We start from the raw sequence: 16,009 nt of genomic DNA, 5'->3' as shown, positions 1-16,009 counted from the left end.
TATCCAAAGTATTTACTCCAATTTCACTTTTCCAAACTAATACAGAGCAAATGTTTTCAACATTTCTAACAAAACCATGCTCTTCTTATTGGTGCTAGTGACAAAATCAACAGTTTTGTGTACACTAGCAAAAATAAAAATGCGTATGTGCAATGTTATTAGAAAAACAACATGCCTTGTCACAGTAAATAAGGGAATTAAAGACAGAAATCCCTTTTCCAGTACATACCATGGGACCACGACCTGTAGTGACATCTTCCACGAATCTTATTGCAGCTGGATTAGATGCTAACTCTTTCAAATCGTAACCGGCACAGAAATTACTTCCTGCAAGGCAACACAACCTCTGTAACAACATGAAGTTTGAATTTTGGAGTTTAATATGTCAATACAAGAAACTTTGCACAACACTATTTTTTAGAGATTCTGAAGCAGGATACAGCATGTTCTGATGGAATGCATTCCAAATTTCACAGAGCTTATGAAGATTATACTGACACTGCAATGGCACATAATCAATATTTGCTTGCTTTTAGCATTCCCCCCACCTTTCAACAGTTATTAATTTAAGAAAAAAAAACTTTAAGATGAAACAATTAAATAGACCAGTCTTTTTTTTCTCTTACCTCTGTCAAAAGTACTAGAAAAGACAGCCCCTTCTAAGCTGAAAAGACACTTTTGTCGAGCAGTTTTCTTTGCAAACAGTAGTATGGTTTTAGGAAAAGATTTAACATAATAACTTCTGTCCTTTTTCACTAAGACTATTTTTAGGATCATGACGTGCTGAAATGACTGGAGTTGTTTATATGGATTTGTTCAAGACCTTTGAGAGTAAGTTTCATCACAGGCTCATGCATAAGGTTAGACTATACAGTCTAAACCTCTAGTGATTTAAAGCTATTTGGATAGCAATACCTTTAGAGTACTTACAGGGCAGGGGGTTTCATGGGGATTAATATTTGAACTCTCTTCACTCTACTTGTATCTGCCACCCAAAATCAGTGTTCTACTTTACACAGATGATATGACAATCTGTCACCCATCAGTCTCAGTATGTCATTAGCATTGCTTTATACAATGACTTGAGAGACCTTTGCTCCTTGCTACAACAAGGAGCCCTATACTTTGTTTTTGGCAAGCTGACAAATGCTCAAAATATTCTCAGTGGAAGAGCTTCGTGTACTATCATAAAAATTAGACTTGGAGAAGAGTGAGAAGGCGAGCTTTGAATGTTCCTCTCTCCTTCTTCACAGAGTTTTTGGAAACTCAGATTTGGTATTATATATAAACGCGCGTGCACACACACACACACACACACACACACACACACACACACACACACACACACACACACACACACACACACACACACACACACACACACACTCACACACACACAAATATTATGTATAGATAGATACTCATATAAATATAGACATAGATACACTTCAAGAGTGTGGGGTGTTTGCCCCTGTGTCAGGGGTTGCAGGGGGAGCACCCCCTACAAAAATGTTGGTGTATCTTACCATGTTGAGAGTGTTGCTGTTTTGAGTAGCAGCCTCCCAAGCTTTTAGATGTTTTGGGTTTAAATAACTGCTAGTCAATTAAATAAGATGTGTTTAATCATAGTAGAGACATTCAAAATGTTGGAATACTAGTCAGATTACTGAAGACCAAAGCAGTGCTGTCTGGAATAAAAAGAACCTCTGTAAAGCACTTCAGAATTGAACTATTATTTAAATGAAGGGTGAAGTCAATGAAGGAGTGAAACTATCCAATCTATGGTGGTGTGACTTTTCTAATCACAAACCTTTACTAAGCACACACAAACTAATGCTAAAGCACAAACCATACTGAATACCTATCATATAGTGGGTCATCTCTTAACTGCAGGAGCCAACTATGTCTTGGGTAAAGATGTGTTAATAACCACAATAGATTATGCCTTGCCAATTGTCTTAGCCACCTCAGACGCTAACACAAAAAGGTCCTGCATTCTCTAAGCAAAGTTTATAACAAATAAACCCTTTGTAAAGTCAGACTAGGCAGAAGATTGAACATGACTGTATCACTGTACACAAGGCAAGTTGAGTCCCTAGTAACATCAGAGCCATGTTCGTAAGTGGCATCTTAATCAATAAACTTAGAACTATGATACTGTTAATTGCTAAAAGTCAAAATGACTGCCGGTTATCAGTCGCCTCAGCAATACTTACTGGACTTTAGAAGTAATGCCTTCTCTTCCACTGGCCCTAAGATGTGGAACTCTAGTCCATGCTTGCTGAGATTGTTTACCTACTCTGAATTACTTCATGGCATGTTTCAAGAGACAGCTATTCAGTGAAGACACATATGACTGGACACATCTGACTCCTTTCTTTCTACTTACAAAAAACAAGCAGAGAGACTGCTCTGGATGTTGTCGACATCTTAATTTTAAGGATGTTTTCTAGTTATCTTTGTTATTTCTTTCTTTATTTATGTATTTATTTTAGATATCTTTTGTTACCTCACTGCCTGCAGACCATCAGCTCATTATGTGTTGAGAGCTAATGCAGAGCCATCATTTCGGCAGCCATTAATGTATTTTTTTATGCAGCCTTAACCTCACCACTAGTGGTGATGTGGGCATCTGCATCCCTGCAGAGGGACTGCTTATGCTCTGTACTACTGACACATGTATGCTCCTTGACATGCCTCCATTAGGCCTATTATTTCTGGTTTGGGCAAGCCCATCCATGAGCCTTCTATATTCTGTTTTCAGGGAGACTGGTCTAAGCTATTCCCATGCAGCATCAGCTTATTGCAGTGGGAGAAGCTGCCACAACCCTACCTGCCAGGTAGTATGTTCAACACGATAAGCTACTTCTCTCTGACCAATGGTTCCATCTTCTGTTATTGATCTCAGTATACTTTTATCATTATTTTGAATTACAAAGAAATACTGTGCATCATGGAAAAAGTACAGAAGCCTACAGAACACTATGCTGAAGCTCACACTATATGAGCTATGGGCTCACACACTCACTTTTCACAAGATTGGGGGAGAAACAGAGGGCAGTAGTTTGCAGAAATGGCTTGAAGTCCTAGCTGACCCAATACTTTCTCATTCAAGTTATGGTTTGGAATTATATTACAGTGTTCCAAATGCATGCCACACATCTATCTATACATCTACTTCACAGTAAGTTAAAAGAATTCAGCTATGGCATTGGCATTAAAACACCAAAGGCACCAAGTGCAGGGATAATTTTCTTTAATGCTGCTTGGAGATTTGCATAATGGTTAAAGTGTTTGCCTCACAGATACAAGCTACAGGGTTTGATTCTCACCTTTGAGGGAAACTGGGAAATTGGCTAGGCTTAAAATGGCCAATAAGGGCTGCTAGCCTAGTACTTGTCTATAAATCTATAAGCTCCTAAGTATAAATTAGTGACAGCTTTTCAAGTTAATCTAAAGAACAGCAAATAAGTATGAGAGTTCCAGCTACTTATAAAATAGATCTATTACACTAAACTTTTATCACAAATGCTCAGATTGCATGTTGTACTTTGTTCCGGATTTAGGAGTTCCCTGTACATCAGTTATCCCGCAAAGCACTAATACTCTTTCTATCAGTTTCACAGCCAACCTGTTATTTTTTACTGCTATCTATAAACTGCTGTATCAAAATGTATGCCCCTAACACATCATCTCTCTTCTACCAATAATCACAACTCTGTGCAATACAGACAGCAATGCAGGATCTAAAGGCCTCACTTCACATAAACAAGCTTAGAAAGGGCTTTCAATAAAGTACAGTTGTGTACACTTACCATAACTGTAGATGTTCGAGTGTATTCACTGTTGCAGGCATCACATGTGGGTTATCTGCTTGCAGTAGCCCTCAGTCGGCCTTATTAACAAAGTCATGGGTCCTGTGTCGGTTGCTGTCTCATCTTCTATGACGTCAGGTAGTCAGGGTTATAAAGCATGCAGCCGACACCATTTTATCAGTTTTTCTTGCCGCAGATGTCAGGTGCCCCATAATGGGAAGCAATTATATACAAGGTTACACCTCCAACAAAAAGCAAATACACCAGAAAGCTTTAAGCATAGTAAACAAGAATAGAGGTATAGACAACAGAAGTCAGGGGGCTGGAGGGAGGGTAACCAGGACTGCAACAGTGAATACACTCGAACATCTACATTTGTGTTAAGTGTACACAACTGTACTATGTTCTTCATGTTTCACTGTTGCAGTCATCACATTTGGGTAGATTCCCAAAGCTAAGGATGGGAGGAGGCAATGAAATAGCATTAGGACCAGCTATAAGGCCCTGCAGGATTGCAGCGGCAAAGCCAGCTCTGGATTTAGAAAAAAAATTGGCAAGTGGCAATGCTTGGTGAAGGTATGTACAGAACTCCAGGTAGTAGCTTCTATGATGTCTCTGGTAGGGGCACCTCTGAGAAAGGCTGTAGAGGTAGATACAGCCCTGGTTGAATGTGGTATTATCCCCTGTGGGGTAGGTTTTTCATGGTGCTTATAGCAGAAATGAATGCAATGGCCAATCAACTTAAAAATGGTTTGCTTTGAAATAGCTTTCCCCTCTGCCCCTGCAGCAAATGCAACCCGCAGCTGTTTAAATTTCCTGAGAGGTTTAGTCCTGTCCAAGTAAAATCTAAATTGTCTGTGCACGTCCAAGGGGTGCAGTATTTATTCCCCTTTGTTCTGTGGATTAGAAAAGAAAGTTGGCAAATGAATGGACTGATTAAGGGCCACACTGGACACTACCTTGGGCATGAAGGAGGGATTGGTCCTGAGGGACACCCTGTTCGCATGATAGATGATGAAAGGCTCCACAGCCATGAGGGCCTGAAATTCAGCCACCCTTCTTGCTGAAGTGATGGCTAGAAGGAAAGATGTTTTTCAAGAAAGGAATTTCAACTCTGCACTTGCAGCTGGGTTGAACGGAGGTAGAGTGAGCTTTTCCAATACAAAGTTAAGGTCCCAGGCTGGAGTAGGGGCTCTCCTGGGTGGTCTTAAGTTTTTGGTCCCTCTGAGGAATTGCTTCAGCAGTGGATGAGAGAAGAGGGGTGATTCTGTATTGTAATGAGTTGAAATGGCTGAGGCATGAATTTTGATGGAGGCAATGGAAAGGCCCTTTTGAAGCATCTCAGTTAAGTATTGAAGAATCTGAGGTAAATTGGGCGCTGCTGTGCCCATCCCATGAGTTTGGCTCCAGAAACAGAATCTTTTCCATTTTTCAGCATAGGATTTTCTAGTAATAGGCCTCCTTGCCTCCAGAATGACATCCATCACTTGCTTACTGAGGGATGGGAATGGTGAGATCAAGTAATTAGCCAGGCTGCCAAGTTCAGAGTTTGAAGCTGTGGTGCAGAATCTGGCCCTCCTGCTGAGACAGTAGAGCAGGGGTCTGAGGCAGGTGCCATGGTGCCAGCAGTGACACACTGCACAAGAGGGGATACCAGTGTCGGTGTAACCAGTCTGGTGCAATCAGTATTGTCCTTGGTTTGTCCTGTTTGATCTTTAGTAGTACCTTGGAGAGGAGAGGCAGACGGGGAAAAGCATAAACTGATAGTTTTTCCTGGTGAAGGACAGAGCATCCACTTTCCAAGCTTGTTTGTGGGGAGTCCTTGTGCAGAATTTGTCCAATTGATAGTTCTGGGGAGAGGCAAACAGGCCTATCTCTGGGCTCCCCCATTTGTTTTTCAACGTGTTGAATATCTTTGGTTCCAGTCTTCACTCGTGTGGGTCCATGAGATTTCTGCTTAGGTCGTCTGCCAGTGTATTTAGCTTTCCTGGCAGGAAATGAGCCTGTAGGTGCACTTTCCACTCGCATGGGTCCATGAGATTTCTGCTTAGGTCGTCTGCCAGTGTATTTAGCTTTCCTGGCAAGAATTGAGCATGTAGGCGCACTTGGTTGCTCAGGGCTGTGTTCCACAGAGCCATAGCTAGCCTGCAGAGAGGGTAAGAGTGGGTTCCCCCCCTGCTTGTTTATGTACCACATAACAGTGGTGTTGTCCATCTTTACCAATAATTGTCCTGGAAGAATGTGGTCCTTGAAGGCTGTCAGAGCATACTGTACAGCTAACATTTCTTTTTGATTGTTATGCAGGTGCATTTGACTTGGGTTCTATTTGCCCTGAATGCACTGCCCTGCTAAGTGAGCCCCCCTGCATAGTCTGATGCGTCTGTTGTTAGGGTTTGGGCGGCAGGGGGTGCAGTGAATGGCAGTCCCTTGTTGTGGTGGCAGGCCTCTGTCCACCAAAGGAACTCTATCTGTAGGCAAGGTATGATAGGAATCATTGAGTCTAGATCCTGAGAATGTTGACACCACAGGCTTTTTAGATACCACTGTAGTTTCGTCATATGCAGTCTTGCATATGGAATTAGAAGAATGCAGGAGACCAGGAACCCCAAGGCTTGCAGTATTTGTCTTGCAGATAGCAGGGTCTTTGTGGCCATAAGTTTGAAGTGAGCTGTCAAATGAACTTGTTTCTCTGGTGTGAGGGAAGCCTTCTGGGAAGTTGTGTTCAAGCTTGCTCCCAGGAATACAATTTGTTGGCAGGGTACCAGATGTAATTTATTTTCGTTTATGGTGTACCCCAAGGAAGTTATGACTTTTTGTACAAATGCCAGATGATTCAGTAGTATGCCCTGGCTTTCTGCCTGAATTAGACAGTTGTCCAGGTATGGGTATATTTGAAAATTTCTTTGCCTGCAAAATGCAATGACTGGAGATAGGCACTTTGTGAATACCCTGGGCGCAGTAGATAAGCCAAAGGGCAGTGCAGAGAACTGATAGTGCATGAAGCCTGCTTTTAAGCATAGGTATCTTCTGCAAGATTCCCTGATTGGGATGTGCAGGTAGGCTTCCTTTAAATCCAGTGTTGCCAACCAGGCATCCTTGCCTAGCATAGGAAGCAACTGGTGAAGAGTTAGCATCTTGAATTCTGGAATCACCAAAAAAGTGTTTAGGATAGAGAGATCCAGGATAGGACGCCTGGAGTAGTCTTTTCTGGGCATCAGAAAAACTTGAGTAGAAACCTTGTCCCCTTTCCTCTTCTGGGACAGTTTGAATAGCCCTTACACTTAAGAGAGAGGGAACTTGCTTTTGAGCCTCTGCCCACTGATTTAGGGGTATAACTGGACAACAGTTTTGGTGTTAAAGTGTGGAAGTGGAATCTGTACCCCTGGGAAACTATATTTAAAACCCATTTGTCCTGGTTAATGAGTTCCCAGTTTTTTGCCTGCAGTGCAATCTTTCCCCCTAAAGGAGCAGTCAGTTTTGAAAAGCTTGGAAGTTTTAAGGTTAAATCATTGAGCCAGTTTACCATAGGGGGGGGGGGTCTTACTACTCCCTGTTCTGTGCATACCTTGGGACTGAAGCCTGAGTGTTCTGCTGGATCTGGGTTTGGACTGAGAGGGCCTGGAAGAGGCAGGAAAGGACCAATTCTTAGAGGGCCAATGCCTACTAAATACTGGAGGCTACACTTGCAGGAAATCTTTAACAGTTTGCATGGATTTAGCCTTTTCCTCCATCTTTTTAAGTACTTCTTCTGCTATGTTGCCAAACAGGCGGTCCTGGTTTAAGGGAGCATCCAACAATTTAGCTTTAACATGATCTGGCAAAGATTGCTCCTTAAGCCAAGCATGCCTTCTAAGTACAGACCCAGTAACAGCAACCCTGCAAGATGCCTCTAGTGAATCAAAGCCACATTGCAAAGTATGTTTTCCAACTTGTTTAGCAGAATACATTAAATCCTGTAAATCCTTAATTTCAGCACAGTCAGGAATCAACATCATTTTCTGTATAAACAATAAGTATTCAGTTTGAGATAAAGCTAGCAGGTACGGCTGGTGCCCGGCAACCAAGCTTATGTGACCAATTGAAAAAATAAAGCCAGCACCACGAATGGATCCAATGAATGTAGTTTATTGCACTGAAACTAGACCGGTTTCAGCTATTAAACTTTCCTCAGTAGTTCTACTGAGCAAAGCTTAATAGCTGAAACCGGTCTAGTTTTTTCAATTGGTCTGTATAAACAATCCAATAATGTGCTGCTCATACTTTAACGTATGAAACTGGCAATTTAAGGCCCTAATGGCCAAGGCTGCTGAAGTGTATACCTTCTTACCCCATCTATCCAGCGCCCTGGAATCTCTATCAGAGGGGGTACGATTTTTGGAAGTGGTAGCCTTTATGCCCTTGGGTCCCTGTGAAATGGTCTCAAGATCCGCAGTAGGATTTTTAACAGGAACTTGTGAGAGTCAGGAACCCTGTAATATCTATCCGGTTTTCTGGGAGCAGGAGATATGGAGTCAGGGGCCATGCTAGACTCTGTGAAGGCATCATCAACAATGTCCAGTACAGGGGGGATAGCTAAAGGCCTGTGTTGGGGCAGGAGTAAGAAATCCCTAAGCCTCTTTTTAGAATCAGAGTAATCCTGGCTTTTCCATTTGAAATGCTCCCGAAGAGTATGCAAGGTTTCACCAAAAGAGAAATCCTGTGGAGGGGAAGCAGAGTGAATCGAGTCCTCTGCATCAGAATCCTTCTAGGCAGATAAGGGTATATCCTGGTCATCAGAAAAAAGAGAAATTTCAGAATCCTGATCAGAAGAATCATAGCCAAATTCAGTCCTAGGTCTCTTACAGGGGGAAGGCTGACTTCCCCTGATTAAAGTAATAAGGTCTTCAGCCATTCTTATCATTAGTTTTTTAGGCAAAGAGACCTGACCAAGTGGTCTGGGCATCGGTTTACTACGCATGGATCATGTTTTAGGCCTGCTTTGGACCTAGGCAGCCTGTCTCTGTCTTTATCTTTGCGTTTTTTCAGAATTTCGGTAGTCGGGTGGCTTACCGAAGTCATATCTGGATAATTGAACCGAGTAACGAAATATTTAAAAGCGTAAATATACTGATGACGAATAGTACGTGGTTTAAATAAGGCAAAAAACTGACAGCGAGGTACATCGTGGTCAGGACCTAGGCAAGGAATACAGTATGAATGAAAATCTTTATGAGGCATTTGCTTTCCACAAGAAATACAATTACTGACTCTTACTGACATCGGTTAACAGCAAGAAAAAGTTTCCCCAATGAAACTTGAAAATGAAAATTTCAGGAGTCGGCGGCCGACACTTGCGAACTGCTTCTGCTTCGGGCACCGCACGGCAAGAAAGACTGATAAAATGGCATCAGCTGCATGCTTTATACCCCTGACTACCTGACGTCATGGAAGATGAGACAGCAACCAACGCAGGACCCAAGACTTTGTTAATCAGGCCGAATGAGGGCTACTGCAAGCAGATAAACACGAAGAACATCTAGTGACAATGTGAGGTTCTGTGAAAGCTATGCAAGAGAATGCTTTGTTTAGGGTAAGGGTCATACAGAGTAGACTAATTTATAGTATGTAAGTTTTTTTAAACCTTGGCACGCAACCAGACAGTATGACCATTGCATTTTACAGTAGTAACTTAACGTTTGTGAACCAAGCTGGATTACTTTACACTGTGATTGGCTACTGTTTGTGTTTAAACTAACTGAAATCGTTTGTTGTGTCTATTATTTATTTTTTTATGTATTTTATTACAATTAGACATTTGAAATATCTACAAAGTCCATGTAACTGCCGAGTATGGACAGTGGGCTGTCAAGTGACTGATCCTGACCTGCTGTCATTTACAAAAGTTAAACAGTCATTCTTTTGGCTTTGCAGGAGTAATGTACATTTGTGTGAAGTCGTACTATTCTTCAGTGGCTAGCTACATTATTCTTGTGTTTAACAGAGTTGTAATAAATGACTTTGGCCTTTATTTTTTTTTTTACAACAAATAGACATCAAAGGTTTTCACAGTCAGCAAAGTGGATAGAGCTCCTGGGTAGGGAGCAGTCTATAGTTTAAAATGACTGATCCTGGTGTTTTTTGCCTAAGTTAAACAGTCATCATTCTGGTTTTGCATGATTTATGTGTATCCGTGAAAAGCAAGTTGTAATATTTCACTATGACTACTTTTGTGTGAAATTAATTTAAAATACATTATTGTGACTATTTTATTATTACAGACGCCTGAGGTGTAAGCAGTCAATAAAGTGGGTATAGCTGCTTGGTATGAGGGCCGGCTGTAGATGAAACTGGCTGACCCTTCTTTCATTTGCTCATACTTAACAATCATTAATTTGAATTCCCAAGATTAGTGTGAACTTGAAACAAATTTGGCATAAAAGTTACAGTGATTGTTATTTTTTTCTGCAGTCTGACATCTGAATTAAGCACAGTCAGCAAACTGGATACAATTGCTGGGCACTGGAGCTAACTGTGGATGAGTCTAACAATACTGTTTGTTCTTAATCTGACTTTGCTGGACTACTGTATATTCATTTGAAGCAAGAAGGAATGCTTTGCTGTGACATTTTTTAAATCACGTTTCGACATCTGACATGCATGTACATAGTCATTAATGTAGCTGTAATTCATGGTTGTGGAGACATTCTGTGAGAAAAAGTGACTTTATCCTGCTGTTACTTTATCTCCTTTAAATAGTCACAGAAAAGGTTTTGCAGCAGCAGGACCACACAATCTACATTACTTGCCAAAACAGCATAAAATGATTCTTGCTATGGATTATGTATGCATGAGAGTGCACAATGGTGTGTGTGTGTGTGTGTGTGTGTGTGTGTGTGTGTGTGTGTGTGTGTGTGTGTGTGTGTGTGTGTGTTTTGGGCAGGTTGTAAGTTAGCCATAATTTCTTTCAATTTCCATTACATTCAAGAATGCCAGAGCAGTATCATAGCACCCTATGCAGTTTCCCAAACTGGTGCTCCCCTCAACCCAAGTTTGAAGAGCCAAAAAATGGTCTTCTCACTGTCAAAGATAAAAAAACTGTAGCAAACTACTTGGTACAAATGTAACAAGCAGCATACTGTTAAACTGCCACACACTAAGACCTTCAGTGCTTCAGCCATGACTGCAAACACAGCATCAGCATTCATTTCTCAGTACCTGTACAGTACTACCACACCATCAGTAACTGGTGATTGTACATCCTAGCATCTTGCACCCAGGACACAACCCCCTTAGCCCCATCCAAGTTCTGCCTTTGCTTCAGAGCTTCTAGTGACCTAGGAAACACCATACCTACCTGGCTGTATTAGGGGATTTTGACACAAGTTTAGTGAGGGGTCCCCATCCTCTACCTCTGCCATATGCCATACCTTATCTAAAACTGGCCAGATCACAGTAGCTTGTATGCCTGCTGGATGAGGACAGCATTGACATTATTTCTTCGAATTTCCACAAAATCAAACCTCAGACATATGAGCAAAGGGTTGCTATAGTGACTTATTGTGAACTTCCCACCACTATCCCTGCAAGATCCAACAGAAAAACAGTCAGAAAATAACACAGCTTTACACACTTGTGACCTATGTTCCTACGTTCTACTTCAAACAATCAGTAAAGGAAGTGAAGAAACATCTAGAAACACTAAATGTGAACTCAGGAGACAAATTCTGAAAACTACACCAGACCCTCTTTGGAATGGCTGATCCTATCAAGCCATGCCTTGGCACAAATATTTAGTTTAACTTGGCCTTGACAATGGGAATATTCCCAAACTACCTTAAATATGCAAATATCATACCACTATAGTTAACCTCTGATAACTTAAGATTCTCAAAAAACTGCTCTACAAACAGCTTTTCAAACACATCAATGATCAAGGATTACTCTGTGATGATGTCATGGTTTCAGAAATGTCTTCAGTTCAGTTACAGCCATTTATACAGCAACTGACGTTATATGAAATAATATGGCTAATGGTCTTCTAAGAACAGACCTCTTTATTGACTTGACAAGAGCCTTTCAGACAGTAAATCATTTCCTTCTGATCAATAAACTAAGAAGGCTTAACTTTGGCACCAATACCCTTCTTTAGTTTACTAACAACCTACCTAATACGACATACATACAGAACTTACTTAAAACCAATGCTAACTTTATCCCTCACACCCCTCCACTGCCTCCTCATTCCACTCCTTTCTCCATTAAACCAATCCCCACCTCAACTATACGATTGGTTCTCAATAAACTTAAACCCTGTCCCCCCTCTGCTGACAAACTTCCACCTTACCATCTTAAGTTAGCAGCTTCCTCCATTGCCTACCCAGTTTCCATACTCATCAATCGTTCAGTTAAGGAAAGTCTTGTCCCTGCTGTCTGGAAAATAATCTACATTTTGCCCCTACACAAAGGAAGAAACTCCACTGACCCTTCAAATTTTAAGCCCATTGCTATTCTTTCCCCCCTTTCTAAAATTCTCTAAAAGTGTACACACAGACAGCTCATTTCTTATCTCACCCAAGAGAACCTCCTCACCCCCACACAACATGGATTCAGACCTCATCATAGCACCACTACTGCGTTTATATTTTTTACTCAAGCAATTTCCTCATCTCTTGATAATAACAAATTAGTCTCCTGCCTGTTCCTCGACCTCTCTAAAGCCTTTGATACTGTATCCCATAAGCTCCTTCTCTCCAAACTAGCCTCCCTTAACCTCTGTAACTCCTCTCTTAGCTGGTTCTCTACATATCTATCTGATCGGCTACAATCTGTTAAATGGCTCTCCTCTACCTCCACTTTCCTCTCTGTTCAAACCGGAGTGCCACAAGGCTCCATCCTTGGGTCTCTCTTATTCAACATCTTTACTAACAACCTCTACCTTTCCCAGCCTCACTCTACTCTGATTCAATATGCTGATGACTCAACTATCATAAACACATCTGACAATCTTCCTCACCTACTCACCCTCACTCAAGAATCTCTGCATTCACTTAAAAAATGGCTCTCTGCTAATCAATTGCTACTTAACCCTAACAAAACTAATTTTCTACTCTTCCTGCTTAAATCTCTCCAATATCCTAAAACCTCCTTCTCCATCTCCTCTCTAAATAACACTCCCATCAAAGTTAAATCACATACTAAACTCCTCGGAGTTTATGTAGATGATGAACTTAAATTTGACATTCACATTAATAACTGTATTAAAAAAAACTCACCAAAAACTTGGACTGCTATACAGGAACAAAAAAAATACTAACTCCAAAATCTAAACTGTCCTTAGCTCAAGCATACCTACTTCCTACCCTTCTTTACGCCACCCCATTACTCACCCAACTTCAAAAGAATCTGACTACCAAGCTTGAACACACCTATAATAAAATAGTGCGATTCACCAGTAATCTCCCTTATCGAACACACCACTGTCTTTCCCTAAAAAAACTTCACTGGCTTGAACTCCAACACCAAGTCCTCCTGCCACAGCTCCATCTGACCCACTCTTATCCTTCACCATCCCTCTGATTGTCCATCTCTGACTAATCTAATCTCCCCCTACATCCCTAAGTGCAACCTATGTAGCTCTGACCAACTCCTATTGTGTATCTCCAAACCTAACAAATCCATTGGTGGGATAACTCTATAGCAAGGGTGTCCAACCTTTTGGCTTGTTGGGGCCACATTGAGTGAACAGAAATTGTCTTGGGGCTGCATATAAAATATATCATATAGTTAACTCTTTCGCTGCCACGGGAGACCAAAGTCGACCCCCTGGCTGTACTGTAGGTGCATTCGAACAATTAATAAATGTAATAAATGCCTAATATTTGCCTTAAAATTCTAATTCTCATTCTGATTTTAATTCTCTAATCTACCAGTTAACTCTAACATCTTAGTTAATATATAGATTTTTTTTTTTTACAAATAAACAGATATTCACTACAGCACTAGCATTTCTCACTGGGAAAACCACTCCAGCAGTCCATCTACAATTTCAACATTAGCAGTCCTACAATACTATAATCCACAAAAATAAGCCAACAAATTTGCAATAAAGTAAAGAATTCACATTAGTGACTTAATAAAACAATTCTGAATAAGCTACAAGAGGGTCTCACCCAAACAAATGACTGGTGCCAGAAACATGGCCTCAAGCTAAATGCCAAAAAATGCACAATCATCCCCTTTGAGGAGAGTGATGTCCCCACAAATTATCACATTAATAACAATGTTGTAAGCACGCAACAGTCGTGAGGTGCTTGGGCACCCAGGTTGATAGAAACCTGACTTTTGACCACCACATTGTCTCCGTTGTACGGAAAGCTTTTTACATGGCCCACCTCATTAGTAAGGGTATCTCATCCAGAGACAAGGAGGTCATAGCATCCCTGTATTCTTGTAACCACACAGTCCAAGGCAGTGACACAAACCACAAAGAAACACAACGCTGCTCCGGCACAATAAAGGCTGTCCCTTTTCCACAAACCACCACTGCTGTTTGCAAGCACAAGGATAAATGATGTTCCCATGAAGATAAAAATATTTATTTAACAAAAGACTTGTAAAAACAAAACAAAGTTACTGATTAAGCACTTTCGTCTCCTTAACGGAGACTTTTTGTGGAAAAGGGACAGCCTTTATTGTGCCGGAGCAGCATTGTGTTTCTTTGTGGTTTGTATCCCTGTATTCTTCCTTTACAAGAGCAATTATTGAGTGCAACACCCCTTTTGGCACGTGCCTCAGCAAAACACCATGCCAAAAGAAAGAGTACAACCATTTCTGACAAAAAAGGTCAAAGGACTGAGTTCACTTAGTTATCCAAACAGACTATAAAGCTTCTTGCTTTCCTCTGTCTCTCACTGGCCCCTATAAATTTCATTACTGGCTTGCTTTCCAGGCTAAGAAAGATCCTGCCTTAAGAGACTTTCTCCACCTCAGAAATACTGGTTATATTTAAAACACTCACTACAAAGACCAAAGCCTTCACTGCAACATAAACAAGCCACTTTGTATGGACAGGTTCTTGACACAAAAACTGTCAACTTCTGTAAAAAGCTCCTATCATTATCAAACAATGTAGTTCAACAACACTACAACTGGATGGATAGCCATGATAGTACTCCTTAAGTAAGTAGTATAGCCTTCATCAAACCGGAAGGAAAATCCACATACTAAACTTTCCCAGCTGGATGGCTAAGATCTAATATTGGTTACTTAAGTCTACTTGTCTAAGAAGAGGGGCCTATTTAACTAAGAATTTCATTTGCAAAAATATATTCAGTATACATATTAAATCTCTCTCTCTTATACACATGCACACACACCCACACACCCACACACACAGAGAAAAGGAGCCCCTACTTGTAAAATAGGCAACCTCAGTAATCACATGACACAGTCTCACTGATTGAAATTGTCTGGAAGTCAAAATATCTGAAAAAAAAAATCATAATAGAGATGGATTCATCCATGCAATTTCCCACCACCAAAAGGACCATCAATAAATCAACAAATAACTGCTCAGCAAAAATTAAATCAATAAGAAATCTATAAACTCTCTAAGATCATACTACATACTGGAGTAAACATATAACTTACCTCCAATCTAAAGCCATTTGACATTCAGACATTTTAATTTGTGCAGAAGTTATTCACAGACTGATCGTTTACTAAGCTGTAATGCTGACCATCGCTTTTGAAAAAAACAAATTCCCACACTTTGTCAATAGCTCAAAGTGAAGAAAGGATTACTTTTATTATGTATTTATTTAATTTTGGAAAACATCTTTAAAACTGTTAAATTGATCACACACCCAGAAACACTGAAAAGTTATTGTGATAAGTAAACCACAGACTGCTGCAAGAAATCAGTCACAGCACACTATGCTTATGTCCGAACCAATGAAGCATACCTGTCAATTCCAAAAGAATTAAAGTAGCGTAATAAGAAAGTTATTTGCAAGGTTACATGGCAGTTTATATTGGAAATAAGTGGAGATATTAAAAACGCTCTGTTTCTCATAACTATGCTGAAAAGTCTTCCAAGGTAAATACAACCTTCTGATTTAGCATGGCACCATACCTCTCAACCTTAGAGCAAGAATTCTGGACAAAGCGAAAAATGAAATTGGGACACAGGCCCAAAAATAGTTATGCATTACAGA

General features: G+C 40.6%; 1 protein-coding gene across 1 annotated transcript in view; it reads right to left on the bottom strand.

The window, feature by feature from the left end:
* Positions 1–16,009, bottom strand: part of LOC122796717 (probable enoyl-CoA hydratase echA8) — a 939,187-nt gene that overhangs the window by 408,668 nt on the left and 514,510 nt on the right. The window contains exon 4 of the mRNA XM_044065416.1: positions 230–327. Within this exon, the coding sequence (XP_043921351.1) occupies positions 230–327 (98 nt within the window). The remainder of the gene's footprint in view (positions 1–229; positions 328–16,009) is intronic.

This window comes from Protopterus annectens, chromosome 3.part0 (genome assembly GCF_019279795.1).
Source record: "Protopterus annectens isolate FY-2018-M chromosome 3.part0, PAN1.0, whole genome shotgun sequence".
Lineage (NCBI taxonomy): Eukaryota > Metazoa > Chordata > Ceratodontiformes > Protopteridae > Protopterus > Protopterus annectens.
Note: the sequence above shows the minus strand (reverse complement) of the source record. Positions and strands in the feature narration are given on the sequence as shown.